Consider the following 18074-nt stretch of genomic DNA (forward strand, 5'->3'; position numbering starts at 1 on the left):
TAGGCACACAGGAAAAAGTTACGCCTTTACTGCCAACTTTCCCTATTCCAGTAAAAACATCAATAGACTGAATGCATATTGTCCTTTTCTTGTTTTTTCTTTAAAAAAGACAAAATGTTAAATCAACTATACTCTGATACAAAAAAAAAAAATTTTTTTTTTAAGGCAAAACTGATTACGCTAAGTCTTGACATTTTCTCACCTCAGTTTCCTCACCGCAGCTGAGCTCAGCGGTTTCAAGTTCCAGACCTGGAGTTATAACTGGGTTCCAGTCCTAGCTCTGCCCCCCTAATGCCAGGGTAATACAGATGGAAAGAACCACCTACCCAGGATTAGACTTTCTCTTTTCTCAATTTCCAAAATCAGAGGGGCATGAAAGACCCAAGGGCTCAACCCGCCTAGCACCCACCAAGAGGAAGGAAACCGGTGGCAAGAGGGAAGAGAGCGGTGGCAAGAGTGAGAAGACAGGCACGGAGGCATAAGGGCGAGCCTACGAAGCAGCGGGAGGGGCTGGAGTTCCCGCCTCCGCTGCGTGCGCGCGCACTACAGACGCACGCACGCACGCACATCATACCGCGGAAGCGCGCGCGCAGGCCCAGCCCTCGTCGCCGCCGCCATTTTAGCTCCTGGTTCCGGCCGCACGGTGTAGGCTGTTGTAGCGGGAGGGGTGGGGGTCGTCCAGAGTTTAGTAGGTGCCCTCGACTGCGCCGATAGAGCCACCAGGGTTTCTTTTTTTCTTCCTTCATAACCGCCTGCTCGAAGAGTTCGAAAATGTCTAAGCGACACCGGTTGGACCTGGGGGAGGATTACCCCTCCGGCAAGAAGCGTGCGGGGACCGATGGGTAAGCCAGGCCGGGGGCGCGAGGCAAGGGCTCGGGCTTTGTTGGGGTCCCGGCGGCGGACGGGCCAGGGAGGGCCAGGCTGAGCGGACTCTGGGGCCCGACGCTTTGTTTCCCTTTCGGCTTGGGTCATTGGCGGCGGGGCGCGGGAGAGCGGTGCCACTCCCGGCGTTCGGCCCGGCAAGGGCGCGGGGAGCTGAGTGGCGCGGCCGCCGCCCGGCCCAGTCGGGAGAGCGGAGAGGCCTGGCGTGGTCACTGGGGCGCCTCCTCCCCGGGCGGAGTCGAGCGAGAGTCACTTCGAGGGGAGCGGACGGGAGGGAACCGCGGACCTCGTGGTCTGGGCTCCGGGTAAGGCCTGGATCCTGAGCAGAGAGTGGGGGAGGGCGCGGCAGGAGTAGTCGCTTCCAAGGGCACTAGGTACTTCTCGGGCAGCGGGGTCTGTGAGAGGGCCTTGGGGGGAGGCTGAGTGCCCAGCAAGGGGAGAAGCGGAGGCCGAAAAGTGAGAGAAGCGCGTGGATTCTGGTGTAGGCGGGGGTGGGGGTGGTGGAAGTTGAGTGAGGCGTGCAGACGAGGAGTTACCGGGGGATGGGAAAGTAGAGGGCCAGACGTGAGAAAAGAAACTGTGGAATATACCTTATGGGCAGCAGCTGGTGATTTGGGGCTACTGAGTTTATACTTTGGCGGGAGAGCGCGTGCCTCGGTCCATTCAAACACTTCAAAGTAGATACTAGGCAAACTTCCGCTCTCTGCCCACGCTCCCGCCATCTCCTTTATTTCCTGCTTCGGCCGAAACAGTAGTTACAGGGTTATCCCTGGAATAGATAATAGAAGATAGTCTCTCTCTCTTTTTTATTTCCCTGTGAATTCCTGTTTTCTGTCCCTCTTCCCCACGCTCATTCGTAGGTAGCTTTTGAAACAAGAAGACCCTTTTCAAAAGTGTCTAGTACTTAAAAAACGGCAAAATGTCGCCCTTGGGGAGATTGCTTGGGAGTTGAAATACACAGGTGTTTTCAGATTTTTTTCTACTCAGCCTTTTCGTAAAGATGCAGAGGAATTTAACAATTGATTTTCGCAATTGCATGAAAATAAGTTCTTGTCCAGTGTGTACTTTCTTTCCTGACGGACAGGGATTTATTCGAGTAATTCAGGCAGAGACTTGAAAGTCTGGATACCTTCAATACTTTGCATAATTTTGCATTTTATTGTGTGTATACTTGTGCAGAATCGCTGTATCAAGTCTGTATAACTTTTTTGAATTTCTCTTCACTCCCTTTGGGTTGATTGAGGTGTCTGGGGAGTATAAGCCAAGATAGGGTGTACTTTTTGATATCTTTTCATGTATTGAATACAGAAAGTATAAGTATGTAAAATTTTAATCTTGTGAATTTTTTAGTTTGCAGTGTTACATGTCAGCTTTGTCGTTTTCGGCAGTGGACCCTCTCCCCCTCAACCTACACAGCAAAATTTTAGCTCCTTTGAGTGACAACTCACAAACTCTTTAGACCTGGAAATGACTTGAAAGAAAGTATAATTGTTTACACTCAAGGGATGAGGAATGGAGACCCAGAGTTGTTTAGGTGGTTTGTGCAACCTTTCAGTTTACAGCTGAATTTAGAACCGTGATCTTTTGATTTTCACTTTGTCTCGTGCTTTTTCCAATACAGCACACAGACTATGACTAGTTCAGTGTCATTACAGCCTATTTTAATGACTTTTATATTGGGTTAGTGAAGTAGGGAACACTTGGTTCTTTGTTCCTGTGAAGCAAAAATAAGTTCCTTGTCATCTGGGTAAGGTGCAACTTAGCATCTTAGTATCTCTCACAGAGTTGAAATTGGAAAAAAAAACACTCTAAGTGAATGAATTCATTTACTCATGTTAGGATGTATGTGCACCATTCAGATGCTTGGGATTAGTGGTCCCATGGTAGGGGCGTGGATTTGCGCCCCTTTTCTTGTAAATCTGGCATCTTTAGTAAAAATATGAACTTTTCAGGTCTTTGATGGTGAACTTATGATTCTATTGGGTGTTATAAATGACATCTACCTGTAGATGAAGGAGAGTTCATCTTTGAAATAAAGCTCAAGTTCTGAGATATTTTGGTGGGGCATTTGTATAGTAATTTCTATGTCACCTGAATGTCATTTCTTATAGAACTTCCTCTAGCAGTGAGTTTCCAGTGTTCATAAGTGCTTGGGATTCCCACCGCCACCCCATTTAGTAATTTTAAAAGTTACTTTTGTTGACTGTCATGTAGCCTTGCAGATTTTTTTTGAAGCCCTACTAGTTAACAGGTACCTGAGAGAGTAGGCCTGCCAGTCGTGTGAACTCCACTGTCAGACATGGATGTCCCTTTTTCCCCATTCCTGAGATGTGAAGGTAATTTCAGTGAGAGATTTACTCAGATTCATGCTCCTAAACTATATTTGGCTTTGTTTACTCCTGCTATATTTTAGTTTTGGACTCTGGTAGAGACGTTGAAGGTTTCTGTTACATATAGACCTTCTTTTTCCCATTATTCACAACATTTTCTGTGTAAAATTATTAACCAAGAGACAACTTACTGTTGAAGTATGGAAAAAATTTTTGAAAATAGGGACTTTTTCATTTTGATACTTGTTTTTATTACTGCCTGATAAGTTTTTTTTTCTGTTAAAAATGTGAAGCAAATATAGTGATAAAATAATACATGTAGTTCCCAAAATATTTTAGGTACTATATGTGTGTGTGTATATATATATGTATTTTTTTTTTCACTGAAGTTCTGTGATGTGGGTGAGGTTAAGTAACTTGCCCCAGGGAACAGAAGAAATGTCCATTCATAAAAATGTAAAGTAAAAGGCAAAAAATTCTCAGATGCCTTCAGCCCCTTCTTTATTTAATCTCTTGATGGAAATTTGTTTTATTTTATCTCTGCATATTTATTCACAGGTATGAACTATAATATTTGATAGCAGTAGGATCTTTTTCCTTTTTTTGTTTTATTGGGAGATACTTGCTTTACAATATTGTGCTAGTTTCTGTCATACATCAACATGAATCAGCCCCAGGTATACATAGGTCCCCTCCCTCTTGAACCTGCCTCCCATCTCCCACCCCGTCCCACCCCTCTAGGTTGTCACAGAGCCCTGGGTTGACTTCTTTGTGTCACAGCAAATACCTACTGGCTAGCTATTTTACAGAGGGGACTGTATATGTTTTCATGCTACTCTCAACTAATCCCAACTTCTCCCTCCCACACTGTATCCACAAGTCTGATTTCTATGTCTGCTTCTCCATTGCTGCCTTTTAATATGTATTATTTAGGCTTTGATTTTTTTTTTTTTTTTTTGATTCACCCAGAAATGTGTCATAGGCTGTGGAATAGGTATAGATTATTCTTTTCATTGGCTGCACAGTATTCCTTTTGTAAAGGAGTATCATAATTTATTTAACCAATTTCCTGTTCACTGATTTTTTGGGTAGTTTTCCAACCTTACAAGTAAAAAGTGTGATGAGCATCCTTATGTGTACTTACTAATACATCTTAAAAGTCCAATATATCCTTGGAAAGTGAGAATGCCGGGTTAAAAGCAGTGCTTACTTAAAATACTTGGACAAACAGTTTACATCTTTAGAGTGTTTTTCCATGTAGAATTTTAACCTGGTATTTTAAATTAAAAAAATATGATAACCAATGTTATATTGGGCATTTATTATGTCCCAGGCACTATTTTAAGCACATTACATATATTAACTCATGTAATCCTTGCATTACCCCGTGAGATTTTTATCGATGAGGAAAGAAAGAACTGGTTATACAGTTAGTTGAAGTGCTGAGGCTGAGGATCACGCTGAGAGAGAACACTGAACCCTCTGCTCAGCCACTGTCTGTCGTGTCTCTTCCTGTCATGTTGTGGCTAAGTGACTATACTGCACTGCTTTGGTAATTGGTTTTTTAAGCATTAGATCTCAATTAGTAAATCTTCTAAATAACAAACTCCTTTATAGTAAAAGTACCTGTTTTAAAAAAGAAAATGTGCATATATACAATATCCTACATATACTTATGAAGCAGTGAGTTTGAGCCCTCCTTAACTTGCCCTTTTACCTTCCCTGTCCTGTTGAAGGTAGAGAGTTAGAATCACAGGCAACATTTCAAGGTGATTGAATTTGTGTTCTTGTTTTAATCTAAGAGACTATTAATACTATTCACTTTGCAGATTAGTGCACTGAGGCTTATACTTTTCCAGTGGATATGCAACTGTGATCTCGTGCTCCTTTTACACTTATATCAGAATTAAACCCCAGTATGTGGTCAGCAGTTAATCTTTGTGTCTTCAGAATGTATTTTATCCTTCCTCTGTTGTGGTTGTTTTTGGTAATGAAGTTTCTGGTGAAGAAGGCCCCTGAAAAACACGCCAGGCCTCCCTGTCCATCACCAACTCCCGGAGTTTACCCAAACCCATGTCCATTGAATCAGCGATGCCATCCAACCATCTCATCCTCTGTCGTCCCCTTCTCCTCCTGCCCTCAATCTTTCCCAGCATCAGGGTCTTTTCAAATGAGTTAGCTCTTTGCATCAGGTGGCCAAAGTATTGGAGTTTCAGCTTCAGCATCAGTCCTTCCAATGAATATTCAAGACTGATTTCCTTTAGGATGGACTGGTGGGATCTCCTTTCAGTCCAAGGGACTCTCAAGAGTCTTCAACACCACAGTTCAGAAGCATCAATTCTTCGGTGCTCAGCTTTCTTTATAGTCCAACTCTCACATCCATACATGATTACTGGAAAAACCATAGCGTTGACTAGATGGACCTTTGTTGGCAAAGTAATGTCTCTGCTTTTTAATATGCTGTCTAGGTTGGTCATAAGTTTCTTGTCAAGGAGTAAGCGTCTTTTAATTTTATGGCTGCAATCACCATCTGCAGTGATTTCGGAGCCCCCCAAAATAAAGTCATCCACTGTTTCCACTGTTTCCCTATCTTATTTGCCATGAAGTGATGGGACCAGATACAAATAAATGGCTGTCTGAGGAGGCCTTACAAATAGCTGTGAAAAGAAGAGAAGCGAAAAGCAAAGGAAAAAAGGAAAGATATACCCATTTGAATGCAGACTTCCAAAGAAAGGATAGTTGGTGGTTTATTTTGAAGATAGGCCAGGAAGCTTAAGTTCTGAACTGGTGGGGCTTCATTTTGTATGTTAGGTAGATTATCCTTTAGGTTCCTTTGATTTCTTTCTCTTTATGCCAGATGGGATGAGAAGTTTCAATTTTAGTTTGTACATCTTATAGTTCTGTAAAAGGTGAACACTGGGATGGGAGAAGGGAGAAATCACTTTTTATAGATACATGTATGAAAAGATTTTATGTGGAAAGTATGTGTGTGAATATTTGTGTACGTATAATACGATTTTTCTCTCTAGGCAAGTTTCTGTAAAATAGATTTTTATTTTTGAAAGGACAAGAACAAATAAAATTGGTCAGTTTATCATTTTTTGTTATTGGGGAACCATCCTAGCTCATGCTGGGTTCAGCATTTTAGCTGTATTCTCCTAAGGGGAGTAACTGTTGCCCAGCCGATATGCTATTACAGAGAATGATTGGTCTTCCCTTGTCTGCTGCTGATAATTGGGGCATCAGAAATTCATGACTTTTGTGTGTTGTGGATAAGGAGCAGTGACATATTTAGCAGCTTGTTTCATGGTTCCATATTGCCTCACTGTTTCAGGTCTGAGCCCAAATACCTTGTATGTTTGTCTGCTGTAGAATTTGGTCTGAAGTAAACTAGATTAGCTCCCCAAAGTAGGAGATGGCAACCCACTCCAGTATTTTTGCCTGGAAAATTCCATGGACAGAGGAGCCTGGTGGGCTACAGTCCATGGAGTCTCAAAGATTGGGACACGACTGAGAACACACACACACTAGATGAGTAGACTGAATAGACATAGATAATTTAAAAATTCTTACTGTATTAGGGATCGTCTCTAGTCAAAGAGTTGGACCCAAATTAGCGACTAAGATGCAACAGTTAGTAATTAAAAATGGATAATAGAATTGACTAAATGACCTAAGATTAATATAGTGGTCATTTGTGTAATTTTAAATAATAGTAACCAATGATTTTTTTTTTTAATGGGCTGCTTTTCACTTTATGGATGATTAACGTATACATAGGTTTTACAGAGTACTTCCAATGTTTTACTATTGCTGTTAATGATAGGTGCAAGAGTAAACAGTGAAAAGCAGAGTGAAAAGTTTTAGTTTTTCTTAGAGAGTAATATATGCTTTTTGAACAAAATTTGGAAACTATAACTTAAGAAAGCAAATGTACTGGTTCTTTAACTCAATATTTGTGTGATTGTAATGTGAGGTGGCGTTATCTTTGAAGCAGAAGCATTAAAAGATTTATTTGTTGTTAAGTTTTGAATATACTTTCAGTGCAGAAATACATTTCCACATAACCTGAAGGAGAGTTTGGGAAGGACTGATGCCATTCTCTTTGCCTAATTTGTCCCTGCCTTTTCCCCACACTGCCCTTAGTCTTTTAACTTCTAAAAAGGAAAGGATTTTACTTGGAAAACGAATTCTTGTGTTATTTTAGCTGATGGGTAAAGGTGGAGAGAGACTGTTCTTACCAGAATTTGAATCATCATCAAAGAAGGGAAAGATGGTTATGAATGAGGCATGGAGAATCCTTGATTAAAAGTTCTTTTTCATTGTTTCTAATACTTTTGAGTTTTATATCAGTTTATTTGGTTGTTGGACATTTACTTTCTTGTGACTATAATGCTGCTGTGAACATTTTGCATAGAATTTGGAATCTGAATTGTAAGATTTTTTTTTTCTATTTTTAGGAAGGATCGAGATCGTGACCGTGACCGTGAAGATCGGTCTAAAGATCGAGACCGAGAAAGAGATAGAGGAGATAGAGAGCGGGAAAGGGAAAAAGAAAAGGAGAAGGAATTGCGAGCTTCGACAAATGCTATGCTTATCAGTGCTGGATTACCACCTTTAAAAGCTTCCCATTCAGCTCACTCAACCCACTCGGCACATTCAACACATTCGACACATTCTGCGCATTCAACACACACCGGACATGCAGGACACACATCACTTCCACAGTGCATTAATCCATTTACCAACTTACCCCACACGCCTCGATACTATGATATTCTGAAGAAACGACTTCAGCTCCCTGTTTGGGAATACAAGGATAGGTTTACAGATATTCTGGTTAGACATCAGTCCTTTGTACTTGTTGGTGAGACTGGGTCTGGTAAAACAACACAGGTGAGTTACTGCATACCGTGGTGAGTACTTTATAATAGTTTGTGTTTACTAAATGTGAATTTGGTCCTGGCAGTTACTCTCATTGGCTGGGCTGTCAGAATATTTTGAGGCATAGCTGCTTTGTGTATTTAGCAATTTTTAGTGACTTAGAGGGTGGAGATTCTATGGAGAGCACCTATTTTCCTGAGTCTCTTTGGGAAAACAGCAGTACTGGTTTTGATTCCCACCCCCCTCCCAGTTTTATTATGTAAATTATGGCAGTGATACTCTCTTACCCACTTTGAATTTGGAGTGGTACATACTTGGGGGTGCCAAGGTGAAGAGATCTGAACCATTGGAGTGATTTTTGTTTTTGTCATTTTCATTTCTGTTTTTATAGTTGTTTTCAACTATGTGAATGATACCTATTCTTTTAAAAAAGTAGAAGAGCTAAGTAAAGTCTGTTTACTCACGACCTCCGTCCAGTAGTGTCCCCATCCTCCCCACCCCTGAACTAAACACACATATTAGTGTTGTGTTAGTAACATACTTAGGATATTTCTCAAACATGGATGAGCCCTTATTTGCTAGGCCCATGTCACAGACATTTAGGCTGTTTCTGATGGTTGTTTTGCGTGGGCTAGTATATATTTAGGATAGATTTCCAGACATTGCTGGGTCAGAGGAGGATTAATTGTAATCTTGGTACATACAGCCAAATAGCCTTCCATAGGCAATAGGCAACATATCAGTTTACCCTTCCATAAGCATATATTAGAACAGATGTGGGAAACCATTAGAGTGTACTACTGAACTTTTGCCAATCTGATAGGTGGAAAGTGGTATTTCAGTGTAATTTTTAACTTGCATTCTCTTGAGAAGTGAGATAACCGTACTTTCAGATGCTTGATCCTGACCTATTGGAAAATTTCTTAGATTTTACAAAAGTAGAAGTCCTTCGCTATTGTAGAAAATTTGGAAAATTCAAGAAAATGTTGGAATGATTTTAATTATTCATCATGCTGAAATAATTACATTGTTTCCTACTGGCCTGTTTTTCCATGTTTATTTATCTATGATAGGTGTTCAGATTTGAGTGTACTGCATTTACAAGATAATCTTTTATTAAGGTTACATAATGATACAAATTATTAATTATTTCATGGAGACAATTTGAATACTACAATAGCAACCCAAAGTGGAAGTTTTTGTTATTTAAAAGACTGAGCTTTCGTAAATAGGATATTTCTTTTAAAGTGGAGGAAGTGTAGTGTTGATGTTAGAAACCAAAACTGTTGGTTTGTTTTTATCACCTTATGGAAATTTAAAGAATTAAATACATGGAAAGATATAACTCTGAACTTACTAGTTTCATGTTTTGAATAATTATTTCAGTGGTTTATGTAGTTTGTTTAATAGCACTTGTTTAATCAGCAGTTGGGTAAAGCCAGGCACTGTGTACTTTGTATTATATCATTTTTTCAGCAGCCATGCAAGGAAGTTGTTAGTCACCATTTTACAGATGAACAAAATGAGATACAGATTTATGAGAGGTTTAGTAGGTTGCCCTAGACTACATAGTAGATATAGTTGGGTTCAGTATTTAAAACTTTGTACCTTTGTTTCATAGCTAAAGTTATTTCATATTGCTTTTCTGGGGTCTTATATGGTTAACGTTTCAGAGATGAGCTTATTTAGAAGCAGTTAGTGGAGAAGAAGGTCAAGTGAACTCAAAACAAGAGGTTTGTGATTATTTGGATTGGTATTTGGGATTTTTTTGTTTGTTTTTAATACTTAAGATACTTGGATACTTAAGGTTGCAGGGCATTTAGGGGATTTGAAGAGAACCCTTCAAATAATTAATTTCATGAAAATACTTTTTTTGTCATACTCCTACTAAATTTTGACTCAAAACCGTTAAGAATTGTCAGCCATTTTGAGTAATTTTTGTGTGTATGCCTATCAGAAAATGAAGTTCTCCAAACAAGATCTACCATGGTTTAACTTTTGACAGAGGTTCATACTGAATACTTTGCAGATTGTAATTTGGTGTGCATATACTATAGCCAAATAAAAAACTAAAGCTAATTCAGCCAGAGGGACAGCATGAGCAAGGGCATACATTTAGAGACACGAGAAAGCACATCCCCTGGCCAGAGTGTATAGTGTGTGTTTGGAGGGGGAGATGGGGCTGGGGAGACCAAAACTGTAGCTTTCTTGCTGTAGATCAAGGGGCCAGCAGAACCTTTAAGTCGAAGGGAGATGACAAGGAATTTTACAAAATGTCCTGTCTAGTGAGAATGTTGATGACAAGCTTTGTAGGAAGTCATAAAAATTTGATTTTGTATAGGGTGGTAGAATGGAGAATAAAGGGCAGATTGATGACTTCTCTGTCAGTCCAGTGGTTAAGACCCCATGCTTCCACTGCAGGGAGCATTGGTTCAGTCCTGCTTAGGGAACTAAGACCTCCCATGCTGTGTAGCCAGAAAAAAAAGACAGATTGGAGTTAAGATGTTACTATTGTTGAGTAGGAGACATGGAGGGATTTTTAAGTACTTGGAGGAAGGTGAGAAGTGGTTTTGGTTTCAAATTTGTTGGATTCAGGATACCAAGAAATTAGCCATCCTTCAAGTGAAATGATAAGGTCAGGTGTAGGACTAGGGTTGGGATTGACATTTGATGTGTGTCAGAAGAATAAATAAATAAAATCACTCAGGATGATGTATAAAACAAGAAGACTGAGGGCTATGGATCAGTTTTTAGGTAGATGGTCACAAATGGAGGATGGGAAGAAGCTGAGGGAAGGGATAGCTTAGAACTGATATCTGGCTTGAGCAAGTCAGTAGCATATTTTATGATGTACTTCCCTTCTTACTGCTACTCTTAGAAATATGGATAGGTATATTGATGGAGCCAGTCTCCAAATATTGTCTAGAAACCCTTTAAAAGTTCCTGAGATTTTTTTTCAAACAAAACTTCAAACAAAACAAATACTGTAGCACATTCAAAATAGAAGCAGAGTCTGTCTTCTCTTAAGCTAGACATTAGCAATAAGCAGATCTACAACAATGTACTCTCGCTAAATTTTGTTTTTTAGGATTTACTTTCTTCATAGAAACTGTTAACGCTAACATAGAATGGGTTTTTACTGTTAAGGAATTAATAAATATTTTAACAAGCTTTCAGTTTTAATTTCCAAACACAAGGAATGTATTAGTTGTTGGGCATCCTGGATTTTTAAAAGTATAAAGAGGTCCTGAGATCAAAAGTTCAAAAACTGATGAATTAGCCAGAGTTGTTCCTATCTTATTTTTAAAGTGGGAGTAAGCTATTTGTTTCACTAGAGTGAATTTAAAAATCTGTGAATGTTCTTGCCTTGAGAGTTCTGAGATAATTTTTAATAATTTTGATTGACCAATGAGTGTTTACTTGAATTTCATTTTGTTTGATCGTATGAAGTACATTTTGCCTTTGTAGGCAGTTTGCTGAAATGAAGATACATATAAAACTTTTCTGGAAAGCCACATAAACTTTGATCTGTTGGTTTACAGGCCCAGAGATGCCCTTCTGTTTTAGTTTAGTATTTTTGATCATTTTAAGTCCTTTAAAGATATGTGTGTTTGTACATTTGTAGAGAAGCAGCATAATCTCTCCTTTCCCCTTTCAGATACTTGTCAATGACAGCGGTTATCCCAAAATTGCAGAAAACCTGTCTACAAGGCAATAATAGTACAACAACCAGTGTTCTTCAAACATCACTGTACAAATTCTATACCAAAAAAACTCCCATGTTTCCTGTAGCATTAAAACCAGATAGACTTGAGGTCTTTGACGGAGACCCATTGTGTCTTTGTAGCGGTGGGTTCCAGTTTAGTGTAGTAAGCACTTAGATTTTTCCCATGGTTCTTTTTCAGGTAAATGGGTAGAGAAAGAACCATTAAATTAGAGGATCTCTGAGCTTCTGTTGATGATGAAACAGCCAGGAAATGCACTGTCATCATGGCAACAACCAGCTACTTATACTTGTTGGTCTCCCCCCGCCCCTTCTGTACCCTTCATTGCACTCCTTCAGGGAAGTGCTGTTGTTACTTCTCTAGGTTCTGTTGAGTTTGAGATTGACAGTTAACTTTTAAGATCTTCCTAAAATTAACCTTTAGGATGTTACCGTTGTGTGTACTTCTGAGGGGAAAAGGATAGGAGTTAGATTCTCTTGACTTAGCTTTTTTTTTCTTTTTAACATTTTGAATGCGTGCAGCATGTAGGATCTTAGTTCCCCACCCAGGAGTAGAGCCTGTGCTCCCTGCATTGGAAGAGTGGAGTCTTAACCTCTGGGCTGCCAGGGAAATCCCTAACATAACAAATTTGAATTGAATTGAAAGATACAGCTTTATAACTACAAATAGATATGATTTCTACTTTTGTGTGCATTACTTTGTAACTTAAATTGTTTAAGAATTTAAGTTAAAGGTTTCTTAGAATATTTTTGGGAACTAACATTTGTTATAAACTTAGAATTTTCTTAAGTTGACTTTTCCCCCCCATGTATAGAAAAACACTTGGTGGTGGAACGTTGACCCCATCCAGCACATTCAGCTGAGTGTACCTGGCTCACTGAGGTGTGGTTTCCATCAGAGCCTTGTTCTCTGGGACCTTCCCCGCCTCGGAGGGCTCATGCTGTTCCAAGTTTGAGTCGTAAATAATTGTGGTGTGCCTGAATTGAATTTTGTCTTATATTATTAGAATGAGATAAAACACTTCATGTTAAACATACTCAATGTGTAGGCAGAGTAGAATTAATTTAAATGTGAAATTATTTGATAGATTCCACAGTGGTGTGTGGAGTACATGCGATCATTACCAGGACCCAAAAGAGGAGTTGCCTGTACCCAACCCAGGAGAGTGGCTGCAATGAGTGTGGCTCAGAGAGTTGCTGATGAAATGGATGTGATGTTGGGCCAGGAAGTTGGTTACTCCATTCGATTTGAAGACTGCAGTAGTGCAAAAACCATTCTTAAGTAAGTACTGTCTTTAAAAATGGACACTCTTTCCCCTCTGCTTTTAGTTTTCTGCCACCAGATAACAGACATTGCTAGTGGAGTCTCAGGTTATCCAGATTTAGAATAACCCAGATTAAACCTTCTTATGCTTACTAGATGACTTTTAATATGGATTCTTTTTTTTTTATTAGTAATATATATAGCTGTTCAGTCGACAGTGAAGTTCACAGGTCAGATTTTAGTTACTTGGTGCTATATCTTAGGTGAAGTGTATCATTTAAATATGACAGGTAGATGATATATCTTAGAGGAAAAATGTTTTTAGAAAGAAGGATGTGTGGGAAGGGATATGATTTATTTGGGGTAGAGGGCTTTTAATACTAATTACACAGGTGTTACCATGGATGTGTTTTGCACTAAAAGGAGCAATCTCTTGTAATATACTCTTATTAGAGTCTCCCCAAAACCTCTTCGTTACACCGTATTGAGCTTCTTTCTAATATGATTGACAACCATATTGAGCTTCTTTCTGATACTTTTCACACTTGCATTCAGCATAAGTAGTGTGATGTTTGTTGCCTGATGGTAATTGTTTTGAAAATCTTTTGTTCATTCTGTGTGTATGTGTATGATAGTTCATTTGTTTTTTTAAAATGAGTTCTTTGTCTTGATACCGTCTTCTCCCTGAGGTTGTTTTTAAAAGACAGTGGTGGGTGAGATGTTACGCAGACAGTGATAGGAGTCTTTGATGGCAAAGGTACATACAGTGTTACAGGGGAAGCTGTGTATTTTACAGAAAACTTCAAATGTGTGTAAAAGTAGAATAATGCTGTAATGAACTCATATTTATTTGTCTTGCATCTTCAAAGTTGACTCATCTTGTTTCGTCCATATCTCAACCCATTTCTGTGTCCCCCAAAATACGAAGCAGATCCTAGGCATCATATACTTTTGATCTGTAAATACTTCAGTGCATCTGTCTCAAAAATAAGATTTCTCTAAATGTAACTGCTATTTTTTTCCATAATCAAAACCTTGTTACCTTTCAAATTCCATCTCAGTTTCTTCTAATTTCTTTGATTTATTGTTTTATTATGATTTCCAAATAATTGCTTTATTAATTAGTTTCAATTAATAGCAATTGAACTTAAGTGTTTACTTCAGTCAGCTTGTCTTTATGACTTTATGAGGTGTGTTTTTGACTTAAACCTTAATCTTTTTTGAATAAATCTTTAGTGACAGTCATGGTGTTTATCAGTTGTAAATACAGTATAATTGACAAAAGTGTTACATAAAATCTGAACTTATTTTTTATTACTTTACGATTAGATAATGTCAAGGAATTGAGGATAATAAAGTGCAGATTTTGCTCACCTTTAGGAGAAACAATAACATGACATTTGATTTACTGTGCGTTGAATTTTTCTTTCTTTTTTTTTTTTTTTAAAAGTAAGCCATGGTTGAGCAGGGAGAGCAGAATTTAGGAATTGGGAGATGAGAAAGTTACATGCAATGTTAGGGCAAAATGTGTAAATGTTTATAGTAGAAAGTGGTAGGCTTTCAAAAGACACATGCTTCTGAAAGATTTTGGTTCAGTTAATAGGAAATGAATGACAACAGATTTGAGAGCTCTATCTTTGGCACTGTGATGTTTTCTATGGAATGGTTTCTAGGGGCTTTATTTAAATTTAAAAAGAAACCTTAATTCTTATAGGGTAAGCTTATGGGAATTTCTCCTGGAATCTTCTGAAGAGCTAGAAGTTAACCTAGTATTGTCTTTAAGTGATAACACATCGTATTAGTATGGAGTAAGTGGTAGTTTTAACTAATGGAAGTGCTTTATTAAGTGCAATGTCTTATGAATCCCTAGATATATTTTGTGAAGTCATTTATCAACTCCTTTCTTGAGAACCCAGATGTTCAAAATAGCTAAAACTTAATGAGAATTAGTTACATAGTTAATTGGGTAGGAAGAGTGAATACATCAGACAACTATTTGAGCCCTCCATTAACTGTTCTCATGTGTAATATAAAATGCCTATGGATCTACTTTGTAGCCAGAAGAAGCCTTTAATTTTCACCACCGAAGGATGGTAAAGAGGACTAACTCATAAAGATTCTGTTTGAGGAGCCGAGAATTTAACCATGTCCTTCCTGATGTATTGTGTGCACTACGTAAATACTGGTTTACTAATTAATTTGTTTGAGACTACTTTAGCTTCATCTTTATACAGCTAATGGTCCAAAGATAGTTTCTTCAGTGTTTGGGACACATATGTGTCTACATTCTAGGTCTTAATATTGCTCTATTGAGAGGATTGGATCTAGTGTAAATTTGTGCACACTGTGTTAGACTAGCCTTAAACAGCTATCCAGTCCCAGTAGGCAAGTTACTTTTCAAAACCACCACTGCTAACAGGTTTTTATAATTCGTTGTGTGTTTGCCTGCTCCCATCTTTTGTGTGTATGTTCCTTTAGCCATCTTGGAATGGAAGTTATTGGTGGGGTGGGGGGGGGTACCTCAATGAGGTATTTAAAATATTTAATATTTACATTATTATTTTGGTAGCTAATTTCACTATTTTAGGTGATATGCTTCCTTTTTGTTGTTTCCTCAAACTACAGAATTACTGAGAGATAGTAATACTGAGGGAACCTAGTAACTTTAACTTAGGCAAGTGATGCTTAGTTATTTATTCAGTCAGCTAATAACAGAGTACCTTCTGTGTGTTGGGCAGTGCTAGGTATAGTAGTAAAACTAAAACTGGCCCCGTCAACATAAAGCAAATACACAGTAAATATAAAATTTCAAATTGTGATTACGCTCTGAAAGAATTTTGGAGTGTATTTGAAAGCATGATTTGAGAATTCACTTGAGGCTGGAAAAGAGAAGGCAGAATTTCGGTCAAGAACTGAAGTAAAAGTAATGGTTTGCCAGGAGTAGCAGTAGGGGTACAGACTTTTTAGGCACATGGAACATCATTTTTTAAAACCCTTTTTTTCTGAAGGGAAAAAAAAAGCATACTTTTTGCTTGAAGCCACTATAGTCTTCATGTTACTTACACTGATTTGTGTGAGTCAGCATTTCTAAGGCAGATCAGTTTTGAGATGGTTCAGGACTGTATAGACAGTATGGGTAATCAAAGATTGGTTTGATTCTTTTTCTTAACCTGATTGGAACATAAACCCATTGGGAAGGGAGTTTGTATCTGTATACTTGTGCATGAATCCTTTTTTTTTTTTTTTTTTTAAATATGACATGGAAGGGGCAGCAGAGGAGTGTGAAAATTAGTCACTACAATGTAGACTACCAGTGAACATAATTGTGGAAAGGGTAGAGTTTTCACAGAAGGACATTTTCCCTGATTGTTTAAACTTGCCTTGGCGGAGAAGGTACAGTGATAGGTTGATTTGATGTATGTAATTTGCCTTTTATTTTGAATCGTTTGATTTTGAGTATCAGTTTCATTTCAGTTTTGGAATTTGTCAGAAGGCTAAGAACTCAGTCTGGGATAATGTGTGTGTGTATGAAGCAGAAAGTGTTGCAGCTCTTTCTTGGAGGATACATGATGTTAGCTCTGTAAGAGTAGATAAGCATCTTGAGATGTTTATCTTTTATATAACTTAAGGACAAGCTGCTGGAAAATCAGGAATAATTAAGATAGGACATAGTCTAAATCTAATTGAGTGGTGAGGGAAATAAACAGCCTGGGTTTTAAGATGTGATAAACCCTTTGTAAAACCTGAGGGAGAGATGTTTTGAACAAACCAGCTAAAGAAGTACTATTTCAGAGAGCATGGTTCAGAAACTTGGGGAATTTTTTAATTTCCAAAAGGCAGTCGAGGTGAGAAGATGAAAGAGAATCTAAAAGTACATAACAAATATAAGAGCCCAGTATAACAGAACCTCTAAGGTTGCTACTTGGGGAGGATTTACCAGCCATTGCCATAGCAGATTCTTTGGGACCTCAGGAAACTGAAGGACCAGCTGCATGACTACTTAGAGTTTCCAGAGTGGATTTCTAACAAGGCAGTCTTGTTCTAAAAACTTGAGAAAAGAATCAAAAGGAAATAGATTGTAGAGCACAGACTCTAGGATCATAGTGCCTAGTTGTGTCCTGGTTCTGCCACTTACTGGCTGTGATTTTGTCCACATTAATTAACCTCCTTGAGCTTACTGCTTTTTCAGAAGATGGAGCTGACAATAACAGCTACATTTTAGGATTGTTCTCAGATCAAATATGTAATTTGTGTGTGTCCCTTAGAATGTTACCTGTAACACAGCAAGTGCTAAGTCAACATTTCTTCTCTTGCTGCTGCTGATGGTGGTGGTAGATTTTCACTGTGAGAAATTATTGTATTTTAATTAACCAGCTAACCTGGTTAATTTAAAATGGACTTAAAAAGCTAATTTAATAAAGTCCCTTTTAATACAGTATTTGAACTACAATTTGGGGGGTTTAGCTTGAATTAAACATTGATATTACTTGTCAATATGAAATGAATGAATGAATCTAAATATTCTTTTAGGGCTGAAGGTAAGATGTGGAAGCAAATCTGGTCTTTAGAGATTATTGATTATATAAACATCAATTATAAACTAATTTATCGAGCATCTGTTGTATGGTGGGCTTTGTTCTAATTCAAGTGTATCTCTGAATTAGGGAAAGGTAGTTTTACTGCATCTTCAGAAAGGAGTAGATGTAAAGAATAAATGTGGTTATTTACCACTTCAGCAGTTCCTGTTATAGAAACTAAAAAAATCACTGTTGTCACCGTAGAAAAAATTCTGTTGACTTTTAATTCATACAAAACTAACTTGGTTTCCTAAAGGTCTGCATACAATATTACATTTGACCTTTGTGTAAACACAGTGTTTAAAGCACTAGCAAGGGATTGGTTGGAGAAGTCTCTCTTTGTTTGTAGTGCCAACATCTTTTAAGAAAATACTCAGAACATGCATGTCCATCCTAGCTTTCTGTAAATTCTG

General features: G+C 38.4%; 1 protein-coding gene across 1 annotated transcript in view; it reads left to right on the top strand.

The window, feature by feature from the left end:
- Positions 1–600: 600 nt before the first annotated feature.
- DHX15 (DEAH-box helicase 15) overlaps positions 601–18074 on the top strand; it is a 53040-nt gene continuing 35566 nt past the window's right edge. Inside the window, exons 1-3 of the mRNA XM_043438296.1 lie at positions 601–842; positions 7673–8108; positions 12909–13102. Coding sequence (XP_043294231.1) covers positions 772–842; positions 7673–8108; positions 12909–13102 — 701 coding nt within the window. The 5' untranslated portion in view covers positions 601–771. The remainder of the gene's footprint in view (positions 843–7672; positions 8109–12908; positions 13103–18074) is intronic.

This window comes from Cervus canadensis, chromosome 19 (genome assembly GCF_019320065.1).
Source record: "Cervus canadensis isolate Bull #8, Minnesota chromosome 19, ASM1932006v1, whole genome shotgun sequence".
NCBI lineage: Eukaryota > Metazoa > Chordata > Mammalia > Artiodactyla > Cervidae > Cervus > Cervus canadensis.